General features: G+C 38.9%; 2 protein-coding genes across 3 annotated transcripts in view; one reads left to right on the forward strand and one right to left on the reverse strand.

The window, feature by feature from the left end:
* Positions 1-3,803: 3,803 nt before the first annotated feature.
* Positions 3,804-7,949, reverse strand: stoml2 (stomatin (EPB72)-like 2). The gene is made up of 10 exons (XM_079551489.1): positions 7,782-7,949; positions 6,386-6,538; positions 6,078-6,177; positions 5,922-5,980; positions 5,724-5,825; positions 4,873-5,007; positions 4,648-4,792; positions 4,481-4,560; positions 4,112-4,240; positions 3,804-4,040 (listed from the first exon to the last, which is right to left on the reverse strand). The coding sequence occupies exons 1-10, from the start codon at positions 7,821-7,823 to the stop codon at positions 3,930-3,932; spliced, it is 1,056 nt and encodes a 351-aa protein (XP_079407615.1). The 5' UTR covers positions 7,824-7,949; the 3' UTR covers positions 3,804-3,929.
* Positions 7,950-8,743: 794 nt separating this feature from the next.
* Positions 8,744-13,827, forward strand: part of unc13bb (unc-13 homolog Bb (C. elegans)) — an 86,545-nt gene continuing 81,461 nt past the window's right edge. For both annotated transcript variants that reach the window (XM_079582551.1, XM_079582552.1), the window contains exon 1: positions 8,744-9,015. In XM_079582551.1, the coding sequence (XP_079438677.1) occupies positions 8,994-9,015 (22 nt within the window). In that variant the 5' untranslated portion in view covers positions 8,744-8,993. The remainder of the gene's footprint in view (positions 9,016-13,827) is intronic.

Consider the following 13,827-nt stretch of genomic DNA (forward strand, 5'->3'; position numbering starts at 1 on the left):
ATTTCAAGCTAAAAGTTAATTTTCTACTGTGAAGAATGGAGTAAAGACAATGTACTGTATGAACAGCTTTATGCCTTATGGACTGAAGTGCCTTTGCTTGATTTATTTTTGTATTTTTTTTTTTTTTGTAGATTTTCTTTTGTCAAACTTCTATTTGTTCTTCACATGTGTCTCTCAACAAGAGCTTTTCTAATTTGTGTTTTGTAAATACTTTAGTTAAAATAAATCATGAGCTACTTCCTGTGACGTCATCGTGTTCACTACCAAACGCTCAGTGACTGATGCGCACCATGCCTCGCTCCAAAGATCTGTCTGAGGACCTACGATCAAGAATCATAGATTTGTATGAAGCTGGAAAAGGCTACGACACCATCTCCAAAAGTCTCGATGTTCATAAATCCACGGTGAGACAAATTGTCCACAAATGGAAAAAGTTCGGCACTGTTGCTACTCTTCCAAGGAGTGGCCGCCCTGTGAAGATGACTCCAAGAGCGCAGCGCAGGATCCTCAACGAGGTGAAGAAGAACCCGACAGTGTCCGCTAAAGACCTGCAGAAATCACTGGCGCATGCAAACATCTTTGTCGACACGTCTACAATACGGAAAACACTCAACAAGAATGGGGTTCGGTGGGAGAACGCCACGGAGGAAGAAGCCATTGCTGACAATAAAAACATTGCAGTACATGTGAAGTTTGAGGAAGAGTACTTGGATACTCCACTGCAGTACTGGCAAAATATTATGTCGACCGATGAAACCAACGTGTAGTAGTTTGGGAGGAACATTACGTGACGTTTGAAGGAAAAATGGAACAGCACACCGACATTAAGACCTTATCCCCATGTGAAGTATGGTGTGGGGGGCACTCTGGTGTGGGGAGCAGGAGCACCATGGTGTGGGGGGCACCCTGGTGTGGGGAGCAGGAGCATCATAGTGTGGGGAGCACCCTGGTGTGGGGGTGCTTCGCTGCCTCGGGGCCTGAATAACTTGCTATCATCAATGGAAAAATGAACTCACAAGTTTATCAAGATATTTTGCAGAAAAACCTGAGGCCATCTGACCGCTGACACTGTCCCTGGTCCAGTCAGTGATCACGGGGAGCCTGAAATCCGGAAGTGCGCCGTTAGTACAGCTGCACGGTAAAAGGCTTGGCCAAGGCGCATTCAATGCAGCTGGTAAATTCAGACGTCTGACATTTAAAACACAAGATAGCGTAAACTAAAGACATTAATGAAAATGTGTAACCATGGACTCATTTCAAAGTGTAATGTAGTCACTGTATGACTGAACACGTAAAAACAAAGATTTGTCTGTTTCTTGACAAAGGGCAGTGCTATGAGGCCACATGGTCAGCAGATGGTGCTATTTCTTCTATCATGTAAAACGTTTTAGGAAAATGTTTAAAAACATTAAATTGAAAGTAAACGCTTGACTTTCACGCACCACTTGACTTTTCAACAATGCTTCACATATTGCACGCGTACAGCCATGGGCCTAGCTACGCTCTTTGAGAAAATAATGTAAATATTAAAATGTATTGCCACCGCAAAATCTCACTTTTGGCTCTCAGACACCTCACTTAATGTCTCACCTCACTTAAAGTTTCACACTCAGTCATGGAAGAATATAGCCTGGCTAACACCAGACTAAAATCACAAGTGATATTTAGTCTGGGGACCACCAATTCATTTTCTCGTAGGAGAGGTGTGGTTTACGATCGTCCATAGTCGTTTATTGGGCGATACGAAAAAAAAAAAAAAAAAAGTCTCATGCGTCTGCACGTAGCCCCAGCCAATCATATCATCGTATGAGATGACGTATGACGTACCCGCTGTAAACTTTTGAGCTAAATTATTTAGAACAAGGTCTAAAGCTTGATCAAAAAATACCATCGTGTCTGCTGCTGTCATGTTGGATCCGTAAATAAACTTTTTTTTAAATTATCCGTAAATAAACTACAAGCTTCCGTATATCGAATAGCGCGTCATCGTCTTGCCGTCCCTCCTCCTGGTTCCCAAATCCACCGGAGATTTGGCCATGGTCCCCAGGCTGTTGTGCAGTTCGAAATAATTCGAGCGCACACAGCAGCCTGGTGTTAGCCAGGTTAGGAAAAGAATGAACTTTATCACAATATGCTAATTGTTTGAGAAGGACCTGTATATATATACATTTTCCAAAAATATCCAAATATATTATTGCTCTGATTTATCTATCGTTTTACATGATACAAGCAATAGCACCATCTGCTGACCATACGGCCTCATAGCAGTGTCCTTTACCAAGAGCATCGAGTTGAGATACATTTTAGATTTATTTTGACGTGTTCAGTCATAAACAGCAGCTACATTGCACTTTGAAATGAGTCCAGGATTACACGTTTTTACAAATGAATTTATTTTACGTTATCTCATGTTTTAAACGGTTTTAAATGTCAGACGTCTGAATTTACCAGCTGCGTTTGAATGCGCCTTGGCCAGGCCCTTTACCGTGCAGCTGTACTAACGGCGCACTTCCGGATTTCAGGCTCCCCGTGACCACTGACTGGACCAGGGGTAAAGTAACCGCGGTGACCATCTGTCCAACAGTTGAGGCTCAAAAGAGGATGGGTGCTGCAACAGGACAGTGATCCAAAGCACAAACAGAATAGTTTCGGAAAAATAAAATACGTGTTCTGGAATTTTCAAAGTCTTGACCTAAACCCAACTGAGATGCTCTGGCATGCCATGACCTCCAGAAAGCTATTCACTCCGGGCTTCCCAGGAATCTCACTGAACTGCAGCAGTTTTGGAAAGTGGAGTGGTCCAAGATTCATCCTGATCGTTTCGCACGTCTGACCTACAACTACAGTAAACATCTGGGTGAAGTTATTGCTGCCAAAGGTGGATCAACCAGCTATTAAATACAAGGGTTCACTTACTTTTTACTCCCTGTCCTGTGAATTGTTACATGTCAATAAAAATATAACATGTAATTGTGTGGTTTGTGTTCAAGCAGACATTGTCCATTCCTGTGATTTGAATAAAGATCAGACCGCATTTTAAGACAAATTTGCTGCAGAAATGTAAGAAATTCCTAAGGGCAAGGCAACTTTATGTATTCCGCCCATTTCACTCACAAGGCAACTCAATGGGCCAAGTTATGCTTTAGTTGTATTCATAGATTAATCCAACTAGCAAAACTGTTCAAAAAGGATTGACTATAGCACAGATATAGAAATAACATTTTATTTTGAAACAGAGCAAAACACAATGGGGCATACTTCTTTACTTTTAAGTGCTCCACACCACACATCAAAACCTACAAGCAAACATTGTCCTAATAGCATCAGGGATAGCTTTAGGTTATTGCAAAAGGAAATCCAAATTGAATAGGGTAATAAGCTATATTTCCAGTTCATTTCAGAGAAACTGCACACCGACTGTAATATGGGCAACATTCCACATAGCCACCAATCAAGACCCTCTAATCCGGTAGGAATTGGCTGTACAGCGCTGTATCCTTTTGTAAACAGTCACTTTAAGACAAGGAAGTCAATCCAGGGATAGCACTTATTATATACTCTTGACCAAGCGGTACGCACAAAATCAACACGGCTTAATTAATCATATCCATTCTCCAAATAAACTTTCACTTTATTCATTAAAACACCACCTTGTGTCAGCGTAAAAGCAACATCGACTCCCAAGTTTTTGCGCAAACTTGTTATACCCCTGTGTGAACGAACATTGCTGTTGGTATGGAACATTTTTCAAAAAAAACCTTTTAAAAACATAATTCCCATTACAGTGGATGCCAGTGTGGGGATATAGGTTGACATAAATAAAGGTTTGTGAAAATGACAAAACTTTGCCTCTCGCTTACTCGTTTTTGTCCTGTTTACGACTGGTCTCTTAGTTTTTCTACATGAAGTCCTTTTTATGTCGAGTGAAATCATGACGAGTGACTCCCCGGTTCCTCTGGACTCTTCTCATCCGCAGATGTTGGTGATGAACTTGGTACAGCTGTGCTTTGCTTTGCCAGAGTGCTGTATATGGTCATTGCCTGTTAAAAATAAATAAATAGATAAATAATGTATTCACTCATCACAGTGGGTTTTTGCTTATAAAATATACCTGTGTAACCATCCCGCTAATATCGCCACTGTTGGAAGGCAGAAGAATAGTGTTGCTCTCTTTGGCCAGATTTGAAAAGGCAGACACGTATTGTTCAGCCACACTGAGGGAAGCAGCAGCGTTTCCATTCTGTGGAACAAGAGTAATCATTATTAGTAAGTACAGTATTCAGTCTTCAACAGAAAACTCTTACATGACATTCTCACAACTAGTGGTCATCATTCATCTACAATACATTTAATTGATATGGGTATAACCAAATACAATTCAAAATAAAGGATAAAGTTGTACAAGCAGATATAGCAATGTTTGGATAGTGAACAATGGGGAGAGTGTCTTGTAAAACATGTTAAGGGTGGTCGACATTACCTGTTCGGTCAAAGCATCAGAAAGCATCCGAATGGCTTTCGCTTTTGCCTCTGCTTTGGCGATCACTGCCTGAGCCTCACCTGTAGGAAAAATGTATTAGGGTAAAGCCATCATACTCAAATAATACATTCAAATAAATGTGGAAACTCTTGATGTACACTACATACCAGTCGCCCTATTAATCTGCTCTGCTCTTTCACCCTCTGAAGCCAGGATCTGAGCTTGCTTACAACCCTCAGCAACGTTTATGGCCGATTCCCTTGTTCCTTCAGACTCAAGCACTGTGGCTCTTTTCTTACGCTCCGCTTCCACCTAAAACCAGCAATAAAAATGTAAATAAAGACTTAACAACAGTACCAGCTCTGACACACATACAGTGAAGGCAGTCGTACCTGCATTTGCATAGATTCTTTGACACGAGGTGGGACGTGGATGTCCTTAATTTCATATCGGAGACAGCGGATGCCCCAGTCGTCTGAAGCTTGGTTGATGGAGTGGACAATGTTTGAATTTAGTGACTCCCTTTCCTAGCAAGAAAGTATCATTAACACATCAAAGGGACAGTGCCAGTGACCCCCCATCCTTTCAAGTCCCTTCTGTTTGAGTTGGCATTAAAAAACAGTGACAGTACAGTGGATCAATAACACTGTGCCATGCATGTCTTTATTACATACGTTAGTACCCACAATCCACTATCCACTATGCTGCTTAAAATCTTTTATTTATTTTTTTGCAGAAAATTTGAGTTTTACTTACTTCCGCTAATGACTGCACAAAGCAAAGAGCAGCTCTCCACAATAAAGATTTAAAAGGGTAAGTCTAGCTTTAAAGTTGCCTTTAGCTATTCTTGAGCATTTCTTTTGTCAGTATTTTTTTGTCAGTAGGTGTTGTTAGTGAACCGTGCTCTGGGTCGAATAGGTTAAGATAGCGCTTCTCTTCAGTCCTTGGGCCACTCTAAACTTTTAATAATGGAAACGCCTGGTGCCAAAGAGTTTTCTATTTTCTAAAGGTCGCTGTGATGTTATTTTACCATATCAAGTGATGCACATGTACTTGCAACATCTCTGACATCGTAATCACATCACTCAAGTGTTTCTGATCTGACTGGAAAAGTGCTTGACCCATAACAGGAGCTGAAATGGTCCCTCTAACAGCCTCCCAGGACGATCCCGTCTGGAAGCGGATAAATGGGGAACTTGTGTCCAATAACATGAAGTGTAGTTTTGTGAAGTGGAGTGGTTACCCTGAACACTTTATCCAATGTAAGTTTGCCCAGCTCTGAACGCATGGTGGTCTGTGCAAGCTGGGTGACCGCATACTCCGGATCCTCAACTCCGTAACTTGACTGGAAATAAGTAAAAACGTAGCCGGTAAAAAATACAAAATCACATCAGACACTTACATTCATAAACATGTGAGGCTATGAGAAAAGAATTTTTACCTTAAAAGGATCTAGTATCCTTAAATAAAGCACACCATCAATTTGTAGTGTTACATTATCTAGGAGAGGATTGCAAAAAAAAGAAAGAGCCTAAGTTTGTAAATCTCAAATAAAAAATGGTTTATGAAATATACAAAAACATAAGAAGTAAATTACCTAGTGAAACAGCTGATTGCTCAGGAACGTCAATGACAATTTCTTTTAGACTTTGCACATAGCGAATCCGGTCAAGCACAGGTATAAGAAAGTTCAAACCCTGCAATGCATAAAATAGTAAGTAGGTTAGTACCACAGTCTCCAAAACTCCCTACAGGGCAATTTTTTTAACAGCATACATTTATGAATGATTTTCACATTGCCAAATCAAATACTGCGGTGTTTAAGATTTTACATTCTCCAATTATTCATCGGATTATCCTTAGTTATGCTCCATCCGTACATTTCTAATGCTAACTGTACAGTACCGGCTCTAAGATGCGATGGAATCGGCCCATCCTCTCCACTACCCAGGCCTCTTGTTGAGGGACAAACAGCACCACAGTATTCATGGGGAGACTGGAAGCCCATCTCTGCTGAGCGGGGGTTACCCACAGCCGGGGAGCCGTCCTCTGGCTTTGCTGAGGAAGAGATAAATAGTTGTAATGTGTTATTTATTATACTATCAAAATATTGCAGCACATGTTATCTTTTGTTTCAAATCAATAATGAACAGGCTCTGTGCAAGGAAAACTTTGGGTAACAACTTCTGTCCACAGTTTAATGTTCAGATAGTTGTTCAGATAATGTTCAGATTTCAACATTTGTCAACAACATTAAAATACTTATAAAACACACATAAAGCACTTGCATTCTAGAGTAAAGTGTTTAATGTATGGCAAGTTAAGTAAAACACAGGAAACAATAGTTACCCCTGGAATATATCATCATATATCTGTGCACAGAGAGCAAACACATGTTCACATTTAAATGGCCTTAGAGGCACTAGTCTATACCAGGTTTAATTTCTGGAAATGGAAAGAAATTTGCTTCGTCCTCCTTAAGTATAGTGTAAACTAAAACATTTGTGGGGAAAAATACTGTGCAGCAAATATAAAAAACAACAACACTTGTATCGATTTCTTGAACTATCAGGCTAGTTTTCTTGCATTTTGGCAAGTTGTAAAATTTGCCTTTAACTTGTCCCTGTTTCAAATTTGGATGCTACTAACAAATATGTTAACTGTCACCCAAATCATATAATGGTGTTTTTGGAAAGCAGAATATCACAACCAGTGTTATTTTAGTTGATTAAAATAATAAGTCTTAAATTTTAGTCAAAGTGATATTTTTGATGACTAAAATTGGACTAAAACTAAATTAAAAGCTTTTCATGACACTAAAACTATAACTAAAATGTCAAAATATATGACTAAAATAAAAATGAAAAGGAGAGACTAAAATAATCCAAACTTCCATTGACAGTCTGTAAGAACCTCAGATCCTGTAAATTCACTGCCAAAAGAGCAGCTCTGAGCTTTGTTCATGTGGGAGAAGCATGAAGCAAATATGATTATAATAAATATTATAAATGCAAAGTCGACTAAATTTGTCATAAATTTAGTCGACTAAATTTACTTGCAATTTTAGTCGACTAAAACTAAGATTTTTTCTGGGACTAAATCTCGACTAAAATTAAATTGCATTTTTGTCAAAACTAAATTAAAATATGTTGTCAAAATGAACACTCACAGGGTTGCACTAACATCAACGTTAGAGTCAGGTCAAAACTATCTGATAATAAACACTAGAAGCATATTCTCCTCTCAGCCTGATGCAAGCTAATGACACTTCAAACCTTCCACAGTTGAGTCGATCGCTCACCTTTAGCAGCAGACCCCCGCTCCGACACAGCGCCCGCAGCATCGTCTCTGCTTCAGGAATCAAGTACTTTAAAGTTTACAACTATTACAACTCAGAAATGTCGTTTTAATTAAGAAAAATTGCCGGCTGTGCACGAGTGAACATGACCCTTGCTGATCAGGAAGTGAAGTTACATCACGGTGTAACACCTAAAAAAGTCCGACAATGACGGAAATGCCTGTAGTTCCGCACGCACAATTTATTATTTTTTACCTTTTCAGTTAGTCAGTCACTAACACAAAAGTTAGTGGTACTATTAAAAGAACAAGTACGTAGTCAATGAAATGTTATACGTCAAATTAACAATAATTACTTTTTTTGTGGATTTTAAGTGCCGCCACTAGATGGTAGTATTTTTTGCTATACTACTAAACCTTTTTTCATACAAAGCAATGTTGAATGATTTGTAAAAAAAAATAAAAAATAAATACAAATAAAGTATTTTTAAAGAGACAACTCAAAATGCGACCTTCAAGCAACCGAAACACATGTCTGGATAGGAAAACATTAACACGTTTTCATTATTTCAAGTAATTATTTTGTCAGGTTAGTTTTTCCCCACACTCTTAATAATATTATAACAGAATGTCTTATTATTTGCCACCTGTTTTTCTCTACTATTATTATTATTATTATTATTATTATTATTATTATTATTATTATTATTATTATTATTATTATTATTATTATTATTATTATTATTATTATCATCAGTATTAATAAGATAAGACAATCCTTTATTGATTTCACAATGGAGAAATTCACTTGTTAGTCCTTGATTAATTTATCTTTTCAAAACAAGCCCACATTTCCCCCTGAGCCTGCCATCTGATTGGACGCCCGGGACGCCAGTCACACGTGCTCTGGCCCAGCTCCGCCCCTCCTCTCTCCTCTGTGCCCGTGCATGCTGCCCCCAGGTTGTTCGTCCTGTCCAGGCGCAGATAATCCGTGATGAGTTTGGAACATGGCGTGGCCGCGGAGAGGGGCGGCCACTTCAGTAATCTGTCATCCAGTGTCGTATATAAACTTTTAACGATCGAAGACAACGCTTTAGTATTTTAAAAGTACTTTTTTTGTTTTACCCATCGAAGGCTGTGATGTTAAAAGTCCGAGTAAATCTTCGCTGAGTGGTTCGCTACTGGACAGTTGCAGGAGGAGGAAGGGTGCTTTGCCATGTCTCTGCTGTGTGTAAGAGGTTAGTTTGCACTTTTTATGTTATTTTAATACTGCATATGAATTAGCCAACAATGCATGTATTACTTTTTAGTTTGACCACGTACAAGTAGCCTAAACTTTGATCATTAAAAAAAAAAAAAAGGCATCAATGTGACATTTTCCGTTCCAAATGCAACATATTTTTTTAAATAATCTATACCTTTTGATTTAACTAAACATTAGAAACCGACCATAGGCTTTTGATTGATCTGAGCCTGTGAGCCTCACGCATCATTATTCCCCCCATCATTTTGAGCTTTTCAAAACTGGAAATGTAAGTATAACCTTGCTTGTAGCCTCACATCTTTGCCTTTCTAATGTGTTTGTGCTTTCATGGGAAAGCAGCTGATGTGATCCAGTCTTTGGTCTTGCACATTATGTCCATCAGGAAGTTTGCTTTTCTCAGTCTGTCAATGGTGTCTTCATTAAAACAAAATGTAGTGTACCTTGCTCTAAGCGGGTTTGCTGATTTGTTTGTGTTGGAGGGATATTTGAAAGCAGTTTTGGGATTGATTTGCTCTTCAGGTCTGTCGAGCGTGGTCTAAGCAGACACTGACATTGAGTTATATTGTAAATGAAATGATGAAATGCAGAATGCTTTACAATCTGTTGTGTTGCATTGTGGAAGCTGGTCCTTTGGCACTAAATGATTGTTCTGCAAAGCTGCATCATTCTAAAGTATATCATTGTAAAACAAGAAACAACACTCCCACGGTATATCCAGTAACAACATGGTAGCTGTTGACTGCATCCATCTTTCAAATGTCCAAAGTCAACCAGACAATCATTTTACATGAATTTTTAAGATGTAGTGCACATTTAACATACATTTGAGAGAAGGGTGAAGTATGATCATTGTTTCAGAACATGACTGTAGGGGTCAAAGGGTTAGCGAGTGTATGGAAACACGGGGAAGTCTCAACCTATAGCTCAAGATGGGTCCCAGATTAAACATGGCCGATCATAGGATTTTAATAACATTTTTATCAAATATGAAAACGTAAAATGCCTACCACGGCCAACGGATGTGACGACATCGCGATCGCTCGTGTTACAAATTTCAAAATCTCAATATTGGTTCTCCAACTTTTCACACCAAGCAACACGTCATGGAATATTTTACCTTCCAAGTATCACTTGGCCTAGATCAAAGCATAAAATTAGGACTAAACCAAGCCTAAAACATTTCTATTTTAGACTAAAATATACTCGACGAAACTGTTTAAAACTTGTCTGACCCCACCTTCCTTAAAAAAACAAAAGAAAAAGGAACAAGTGCAGAGTTTTCTGAAGCTTGAAGTCAAAGAACAAACCAACTGTAGACACACACATTGCTACAACATGATGACAGACACTGATGACAGATGAAGATGAAGGAGTTTAAAATACTCGCAGATGTCAAAAATGTAAATTGTGTTGCAACATTTTTATTTGAAAGATATGCGAAAGTAAATTCTTGTTTATATGACCAGTTTTACGAATCCACTTTAGATTTTCATTATATTTTATAAACTTAAAACTGTTTCCAAATCTGCTGAACGTTGTTGATAAATTGGCGCCTCCAGTCATCATTTTAAAGGAAAAGGCCACCGTTTTTACACGCTGAGATATGTTCTCAACTCAGCTCAGACGAGTTCATGTGTACCTGTCTGGTCTTTGTGCGTGCGCTCAATCATGCAAATGTTGCTAACGTTTAGCCTCTCCCAGCAAAGTTATAGCTCCAAACTGAGGTGAAATAGTCTTCCCTATTTAAACACAGTTACGTGAAAGGTTACACGGTCCAAGTCTAGTTACACAAAATGAAACATGACGATTTTCTAAGCACATAAAATACACAAAGCAACAAACCAAAAAATAGGATTCAGACGATAACTTTAAAAGCTTTTGTCTTCGATGGAAGACTAGATGTAGGGATAAAAAAATGCAGCAATAAAAAACATTTTTTGATTATCATGCTAGAAGATGATCACTAAATCCAATAGATAACTAGGGCCGGTAGCTTTAACGGGAGTGGGTACGTCTCCAAGATTTCAGTCTGTTAGTTCCTCATCCAAATCTATTCTTTGATTACCCACTGCAGAAATAGCATTTTCTGTGTCGAGCTGCTCATTAGCTGCATGTTTTGTATTGCTGGCAACAGTATAGTCCAAAATGTTACAAAGTGTGCCTTTAAATACTTACTTTATGTCTCTCTCAATATGACATTTACAGCAGACAATGAAGATTAATATTTGATAATTGCCGTATACCCATAATTTCTGCAGTTTCAGTGATTTTTATAAACCATAGATACAGACGGCATCCCGTCATAGAAGGGGGCGTGGCCTCGCCAAGGGGGAAAATAGAATCTTTTGGGAAACTCAATTTTCTCTTTTTAGCCATTTTCTGGTGGAATATGAACTTATTTATCACATACGAATAAAGTCAAGTGTAAATCGGGTCCATATGGATATTTTCTCACAGCAGATTGTTCTGTAGAAGTGAAAAAACGGCAATCATAGCAAGTGCTAGCTAGCGTTAGCATTGGCACGATGCTAACAAGTAGCATCATGTTAGCATTCTTCGGTTTTTTAATGTATTTATGGGCTGTTGAACCACTTTGCTCCTCTTCATGTCTTGTATCTTTATTTAGTAGAAAACGATATTCATAATTCAGCATTTGTTTTTGAATAATTAGAGAAAGTTTCAATTTTTTTCTAAATTGTTTTCCCCCTTAACTGTTTTCAAACATGACCATATATGGGCGATTCTAGAGATGCCGTCTGTATCTATATGCAAACATCGTGATGATATCGTTGATCGCAATTATTTTGGCCAAGATAATCATGACCCCAAATTTCATTATCGTCCCATCCCTGAAAAGCCTGCACAGCTGACAGTGAAATAATAAATCAAAACTAACCTACACAATTTATGACAGTAATAAATTGCTCTCCTGTTCTATTGTCAAAACATTCCGCTTTTGACATTTCCACGGCAGCTGCACTTTTAACTATGCTAATGCTGACTTCCTGGTTAGAATGAGCGATCAGCGGCTGTAACATCACACCGAACAGAATGATGCCAAATACTCTACCATAACCTGTTTCATTATGCAAAAAAACACAACTTTCTTATGCAAAATAGTTGGTTTCCTAGTCAGCAAGAGGCGAGCTTGCTTGACCACGTCTTTCATAAACTCTGCGTTATAAGACCGTCTAGCCCTCTCGATCCGTAATTCCGGAGTACGACTACCTTGCTGGCAGAATAAAATGGCTGAAAATGTGCCGTTTTGGTGGTAAAATGCATCTACTCCCAAAGAGCAACTTAAAACAAAACCTTAATAAAGTAACTTGCAGTGGAACAACTTATCAAATTGCATCAGACAGTATCGCATCACAGCACTTAATCGTGAACACTATTGTCTAACATTTTAAAATGTTAGACAATAGAGAATTTGGATCCTGGGCCCTGTACCACGAAGCTGTATAATAGGTTAGCGAGGTCACTTTGGCCTTAACCCTGGTTTTGTGGCATTACGAACCTGGATCGCATTATTGGGGTCTCTATGGCAATATGGCCCGAGAGCACACCCTGCCCTGGGCAAGTTCCAGTTCCAGTAAAAAATAGGAAGATGACTCTATGACCAGTTAGAAGAGATCCTCTGCAAACTGAGGTGTGTGGAGTGGAGCACAGAGTGGAGATGGAAAAGGGCAGAAGCGCTGCAAGTGGCTGCTGGAGAGTTGCGACGGGAAATTTCTCCATCACACGATAGCCTATAATAAATAAAGGTGTGAACGTTCATCTTTCTCAATGGGCTGTGCTCTTTATCTGCTCCTTGGTTCAGACAAACATGACACTGTATTTATTCATCATCATGAGTTTAGTGCATGGATTTTTTATATTCAGATTAATCAATCAATCAATCAAACTTTATTTATAAAGCGCTTTTCATACCGAAAGGCATCACAAAGTGCTTTACAGATTTCAACATTTAAAACAGTGGTTCTCAACCTTTTGGCGCCGCGACCCCCATTTTAACAGTTAAAGGGGTTTGTGACCCCCGCTTGGGTCACACCGTGAGAAATAGAAATTGTAGCCTACATAATTCTTAAAAAACAAAGAAAAAAAGCAAATGGCTAAAATGAAATTCATCAAACTACGAACAAATAATGGCACTCTGGTAAAATAGCAAATACATGCGACAATAAAATATCAGATTATATGCTAATGAAAATATCTAAATGATCTGGCGACCCCCAAATTTGTCTCGCAACCCCCTTGGGGGTCCCGACCCCCAGGTTGAGAACCACTGATTTAAAACAATACGCCTGGTACAGCCTCCCATATATATTTTTTATATATTAGGATTAAATAAATAGTTAAAATATAGTTAAAATAGTCAGTTAAAAGCTAAGCTAAAAAGGTGGGTCTTGAGCCTGCTCTTAAAGGAATAGGCCACCGTTTTTACATACTAAGATATGTTCTTAGCTCACTTTAGTCGAGTTAATATATCCCCGTCTGGTCTTTGTCCGCGCGCTCTGTCACGCAAACGGAGCACATACGCAGCCTCTCCCACAGGTCATATAGCTCCGAAAAAGCTCACGATAGAAGCTACCAAGCTCTTCCACGTGTTCCCTATTTAAATAAAGTTACGTGAAGTGTTTTCATGCGAAGTATATTTACCCAGAAATGTAGCATGTCGATTTTATAAGCAAATAAAAAGGGGGACTATATTGTGAGGCGTAATGATACGAGGAGCACAGCGTCCGCGTAGTAACTCCTAAAGACTTCCCCCCGCTCACTTCCGGCA

This window comes from Gobius niger, assembly GCF_951799975.1.
Source record: "Gobius niger genome assembly, chromosome: 2".
NCBI lineage: Eukaryota > Metazoa > Chordata > Actinopteri > Gobiiformes > Gobiidae > Gobius > Gobius niger.

Coding starts and splice junctions, on each gene's coding strand:
- stoml2 (XM_079551489.1), bottom strand. CDS start 7,823: ATGCTGCGGGCGCTGTGTCGGAGCGGGGGTCTGCTGCTAAAG. Junction 5,826..5,921: donor GGATACTAGATCCTTTTAAG/GTAAAAATTCTT, acceptor ACTTATTTCCAG/TCAAGTTACGGAGTTGAGGA. Junction 4,241..4,480: donor CTGATGCTTTGACCGAACAG/GTAATGTCGACC, acceptor CTTGTTCCACAG/AATGGAAACGCTGCTGCTTC.